Source organism: Pimephales promelas, chromosome 7 (assembly GCF_988280905.1).
Source record: "Pimephales promelas chromosome 7, fPimPro1.hap1.1, whole genome shotgun sequence".
NCBI lineage: Eukaryota > Metazoa > Chordata > Actinopteri > Cypriniformes > Leuciscidae > Pimephales > Pimephales promelas.
In genome coordinates this window covers 30162218-30168217 of record NC_142775.1, presented here as the reverse complement: position 1 = coordinate 30168217, position 6000 = coordinate 30162218, and the positions used below count along the sequence as shown (strand labels likewise).

Here is a 6000-nt window from a genome sequence, read left to right as displayed (position 1 = left end):
GTAAACTGAGAATTACTCTTTTTTTACCACCAAGGAAGTATTATTAAAGTTAAGAGTTTGTCTAATTGGTTTCAGATGGGTGCAGCCCTGAACCATCTGTGAATGGGACATTGGACATCCATGCACTCCAACTGTAGCCTGATCTCTATTAGATTAGTACAGTCTTCCTTAAACGGACAGATTCGGGTCATTATTGAACACTGGCGTGTTGGGTTAACAATATTTGTAAAGCAAATGCCAAGTACAAAAGCCAAGTTTGGATTCAGTATCAGCCCAAACGTTTTACGCAAAAAGCGAGCTTCAGATTGGGTGTCTGTGTGCAGGGCTAGTCGACGCTCTCATACGCGTGTGCACGGGTAGTTCCTCCTCCAGGGCGGAATGTTGAGGTCAAATAAAAGCGCTCCGCACATCTGAGCTCTCCGCAGAGGTGTGCGCAAGAGCTGGAGGGGCAAGACGCACAGGGAGGGAACTTGGCGACTGAAAGCGGCTGTAGTGACCCTGAATCCCGCAGCCAGTGTATTACTGTGTCTCCTCGAACCTCCATTGCTTGGAAAGGAAGGTTTGACTACTGGTATACTGTTTCATCTCACATCACCTGTGAAAATGACCGGTGGCCCATTGGGCACGGCGTTGGCAGTGGCTTTGCTCGCCTGCACTGTGCAATGTATGCCGAAAGGAACGGGGAAACATCGGAGACAAGCTCAGGAACACTCGGTGTCTTCCGTGTCCCAAGGTATGCGGTCCTCCATTTGTTTGTTTTTGTTTTGATTGTTTTGAAATGGCCAAATGGGCAATTACGTGGTTTTACGCACGCAAATCGTTACTTGAAAGCTGGAAAATGGGAATTCGTTTTTTCGTTTTCTTTGTGCGATCGTTGTTTTTTTTTTTTGTTGAGAAAGTTAAAATATTTTATAGCTCAGAACGGTTTTGTTGTGTCCTCTGCAGATGGCTGTGTTGAAAATAGTCAGTTGTATGGAGTTGGAGAGCAATGGGAGCGCAGTTATCTGGGCAGCACACTGATCTGCACTTGTCATGGAGTTTCTGGTATAAAGTGTAAATCGAAGCCTGATGGTGAGTGACTTTACATTGGTTGTATTCTTTGGGACACATGGCACTGGAATTAATGTTTCCTGACTTAATTAATAACCATATAGATATATGACAAGTTAAGTTTGAAGTACTGAATAGTGTGAAGAACAAAGGGTCCATGTCTTTTCCCAGCTGAAGAGACCTGCTATGACAAAGTAAACACTCGCTCCTATCGGGTTGGAGAGACTTATGAGAGGCCCAAGGATGGGATGATCTGGGACTGTACTTGCATTGGCTCTGGCAGAGGAAAAATCAGTTGCACCATTGCAAGTGGGTAGACTGGAACTTTCCTTCACTGTACTTAACCACACTTTGGGAATTATACTTTTGGGAGTTGTGCTGCTGCTGTTTACCTTCTTGGACTCTGTTGTAGACCGCTGTCATGAGGGAGGGCACTCCTACAAGATTGGAGACACATGGAAGAGACCCCATGACACTGGAGACTACATGCTGGAGTGTGTCTGTTTGGGAAATGGGAAAGGAGAGTGGACCTGCAAACCTGTTGGTGAGTTTGGGAATTTAACGTCTATCAAGCTGAGAATTTTTATGGCTTTTTTTCTGTGTGATATATGATAGTATATGTTTAAACATTACTAGCAGATCATTTTTAGCAGATATATGCATTTAAAATGACTTTCACTTATAGGAAAATGGACTCATCCTGCACTGCACAGATTTTTATCCAATAAAATGCTCCCTAGAATGAGAATTTCTTTTGCCTTAATACCTTCTGTAATCAACTAGCAAGCAGTAAATGATTGTTAATAACAAACTTTTTTATCGGCCCTTTAATTTTTACTGCCCAAAGTTCCAGTTCCAATAAGAAATATGTTGACACAAGAAAGATTCTGCAATCATCAAATGATCTAATGGGGTCTTTAAAGTAATTACAGTGGTTTTGTTCATGGTGAAAAGGAAATGAGATGTGTCATATTAGTAGTATTAACATCATGTTATTAAACCCTTTTTATTGTTTTGCTTGATAGCGGAGCGCTGTTACGACAATACTGGCATGTCCTACATGGTTGGTGAGACCTGGGAGAAACCCTACCAAGGCTGGATGATGGTGGACTGCACCTGCCTTGGAGAAGGAAGTGGACGGATTACATGCACATCCAGAAGTAAGAACTCCACCCCTTTAAGAATAGTGGAACAGTCCATACCACACAAAACTCCCTTTCCCAGTCTTCCCTCTGTCCAACTGGATTTTACTTTAATTATCCAATCAAAGTGCATTTAAACCTCTGCCATCAGCGCAAGAACTCTTTTTAACTGGGAAGAAGAGGGAAAAGCTTTAACTTTACTGTGTTTTATTAAAAAAAATTTACTCAGAAGAGCTTAACCAGTTATGTTGTTTGTGATGAAGAACCACAACATGGTTTCTGATGAGAAACATCTGCATTGTATGATTGTTTTTGCATCACAGACCGCTGTAACGACCAGGACACACGCACTTCTTACCGGATCGGAGACACGTGGAGCAAGACAGATTCTCGTGGACATGTGCTACAGTGTTTGTGTACTGGAAATGGACGTGGAGAGTGGAAGTGTGAGAGACATGCATCACTGCACACCACTAGCCTGGGTAAGAAGCTCACATTTTTTTGTGAAATGAAATTTAGATATTACATTAATTAAAAAAAATCGAAATCTTGCCTAACTGAAATAAAGTAAGTTTGTTGAAGTTTTATTACTAAAATTACTGAAGCTGAATTAAATCTAAATAAAAATAATACAACTACTAAATGACAAAAGGACATAGTACTAAAATGTAAAATGTGGTGACAAAATATTGTAAAATATAAACAAAAAAAAAATCTGTATATCTTTCATTCATTATTTTTTTTATTTAATATTGAAAGTAGAAAAACTACACAAAAAAAATGAATGCATTTTTCATTAAAACAAAAAGCAATTGTGCTTGATTTTTCGTTTTTATGTTCAGGGCTTGAAAATAATAAACAGCTTAAATGTTCGATCTCTGTGGGCAGGAATGAAACGCCCCTTTCTGCTGATTGGTCAGCCAAACATTAAACAGTGCCGGTGCCGAATTCTGCCCCCCGCCAAATTATTCCCCTCACCTAGTGTTGGTAGGTTTAGGATTACCGGCATCAGTTGTTCCTCAGTTCCGCGCTACAGAATAAGAGTTATCTGCTGCTACAGTTGTACAAGTTCTTAAAGGTTTTATTTGCAACTACGTTCCATCTCTTTCTCATCAAACAACCAGACTAACAAATGGCTTGACACAAACCTGCATAAGGAGTTAGTAAGCAGCAATAAAGCACATGAGACAGGAGTAGCAAACTTCATCCATTTTGTTTCTTTTTTTTCCTGTTCTACACACACTTACTGTGCTTTAGACCATACTGTGCCTAGACGGGGATCTCTTCTGTCGACATACAGTAGGTTCACTATGGCTAACTACGTGTGCCAGAATAAATAAGCTATTGTAGGTGTTTATTTCAGAATATGGATGTATCTTGCGTCTGCTTCCAAATTAGCCATTAGTCTACTTCTTTGGCATAAACCATCTGATTTATTTAGCTGATGCACTCTTAAATCTGTGTTCTATGACTTTGCAATGAAAGTTTTGCTGGCATAGATAGAAAATAAAAAAAATGTGCCCTACATTTTTAAGTGTTTTGAAATCATAAAATTGCTTTGTGAATGAGGCAGAAATCATTGTTCACTGATGATAATATTGAGCAAATATGGAGCAAATGGTTCAGGTTGGATGTCAGTGGCATTAAATGTCTCATGACAGAACATCATGTCCACCATATTTAATTTGAGAGCTGTATATCTTATATATAATTTTATTTTTTTGGCATTTTAGTTAAGATTATGTTAAAATAATTCAAATTAAATACCCCCTGCTTGTGTGCAGTGGCCTCCTAGTGGTTGAGAATCAGTGTATGGATGTAGAGACAAAAATGTGTATCCTCATGTGTTGTTTTGTGCTCTAGGTACTGGGTCTCGTGTGGTGACCAATGTCCAGCCTGTGGTGTACCCGCCACATGTGGTGCCTGAACACCCCGCGGAGGGATCCTGTCTGACAGACGCAGGCATTTCCTACGCCCTGGGAATGCGTTGGATCAAGACCCAAGGCAGCAAACAGATGCTGTGTACATGCTTAGGGAATGGTGTCAGCTGTGAAGACTCAGGTTAGTGTCTTCATTCATTAGGTTTGTCTGCGGTTTTATGTGATTGAATCTGCTGCTGCGGTTCACTTTGAACGATTTTTTTTTCATTGTCTCTTTTCTGATGTGTGCATACAGTAGAGAGCCAGTCCCAGGTGTATGGTGGGACCTCAGGTGGGCAGCCGTGTGTTTTCCCTTTTGTGTTCATGGGGAAAACATTCTACTCCTGCACGTCCGAGGGACGCAGTGATGGGCAGCTCTGGTGCAGCACCTCATCTGACTTTGAAAAGGACTACAAGTATTCCTTCTGTACCAACAACCATGGTAATATATACTACAGTTCAAAAGTTTGGGCTCGGTATGTGTCTTGACAACCAAGGCTGCATTTATTTGATAAAAAATACAGTAAAAAACACTATTGCAAAAAAAAAAAAAAAAAAAAATCAATTAAAGTTTTCTATTTTTAAAATGTACTGTGATGGCAAAGCTGAATTTCAGCCTCCTTATAGTTTTCAGTCACACGATCCTTTAGAAATCATTGTAATATGCTTATTTGGTGCTCAAGAAATATTGCAAACATTTCTTATCAATGTTGAAAACTGTTGTGCTGCTTAATATTTTAAAGGAAACCGTAGTGCCTTTTGTATAGAACAGGCATTTATTTGAAATAGATTTTTGTACCATTATAAATGCCTTCACGGTCACTTCAATGTATCTTTGCTGAATGAGAGCATTAATTTCTTTAAAACTGCTAGTGCAATTCTTTAAAAAAAATATGTGGATATCTAGTTTGATTTACATTAGATTTTATTTCATATCTACATCTCTTTTGATTTACCATTCGTGTCATTTATAGTGGTGTGGTTAAAGCACAGGGCTGTTGGTTCAAGGTTGTTGGTTCAAGCCCTGAATGAGCCATGTACCCATAAGCAGGCTCTTTTTAATGGATTATCCCTGTCATTTTTTGGAAGTCAAAACCTCTCCTTGGAACTGCTACAGTTTTTCACTGGTAAATATTTTTATTTTTAGTTATGGTCACAACCAGAGGAGGAAACTCCAATGGTGCACTCTGTCAGTTCCCGTTCCTCTACAACGGCCGTAACTACACCGACTGCACGGCTGACGGCAGGAGAGATGGCATGAAATGGTGCGGCACAACTTATAACTATGACCAAGAGCAGCGGTTTGGCTTCTGTCCCATGGCAGGTAAGTGCCAGTTTTACTCTAGCAATAAATGTTGAAGCCAGAGAGAGAGAGAGAGATAGTAACTGGTTAGGACTTGACTGGAGCTTGACACATGAAGATGGAGAACTATAATGTCATAAAAGGCACTTTATTCCTGTAAGTATCTAGGGCTGCGTTTCTCAAAACTATCATGACCTAAGTTGATCTTTACACTTACACTTCTACTAAGATATTGAGGAACGTTGGAGTCCATGTCCCATGCTTTTCCTTACTTGAGGGATATCAGCAAAAAGACTGAATGTATAAAATAAGGGGCATTTCATGTGTCTCAGATTTTACCTTGTTTTCGGTGTTGGAGAAAATCTGGTAACAGTTAAGATGAGGATGTTAACTACGTGGAATAAAGATCACTCCGCACCTATTCAGCCATATTTACATAAACACCTCATTCTGCCTGAGCTTTGATGGGTGTCTCTGTCACCAAGGTGCCAGTTAGAGCCAGGCGAACCCTGGGGAGTTTATGAGATTTAGTGATCTGACATAGATTGAAACCAGAGCTGCTCTTTGTGTTTCTTTGACATGTTTG

The 6000-nt window shown here is 40.0% G+C and overlaps 1 protein-coding gene across 2 annotated transcripts in view; it reads left to right on the top strand.

The window, feature by feature from the left end:
- The first annotated feature begins 388 nt into the window (after positions 1–388).
- The window catches only part of fn1a (fibronectin 1a), a 29953-nt gene continuing 24341 nt past the window's right edge, over positions 389–6000 (top strand). The window contains exons 1-9 of one of the 2 annotated variants that reach the window (XM_039683174.2): positions 389–733; positions 946–1071; positions 1222–1359; positions 1463–1594; positions 2076–2210; positions 2516–2674; positions 4056–4253; positions 4371–4553; positions 5259–5435. In XM_039683174.2, the coding sequence (XP_039539108.2) occupies positions 604–733; positions 946–1071; positions 1222–1359; positions 1463–1594; positions 2076–2210; positions 2516–2674; positions 4056–4253; positions 4371–4553; positions 5259–5435 (1378 nt within the window). In that variant the 5' untranslated portion in view covers positions 389–603. Of the gene's footprint in view, positions 734–945; positions 1072–1221; positions 1360–1462; positions 1595–2075; positions 2211–2515; positions 2675–4055; positions 4254–4367; positions 4554–5258; positions 5436–6000 lie in introns of both variants that reach the window. The other variant, XM_039683173.2, reaches the window with a different exon arrangement.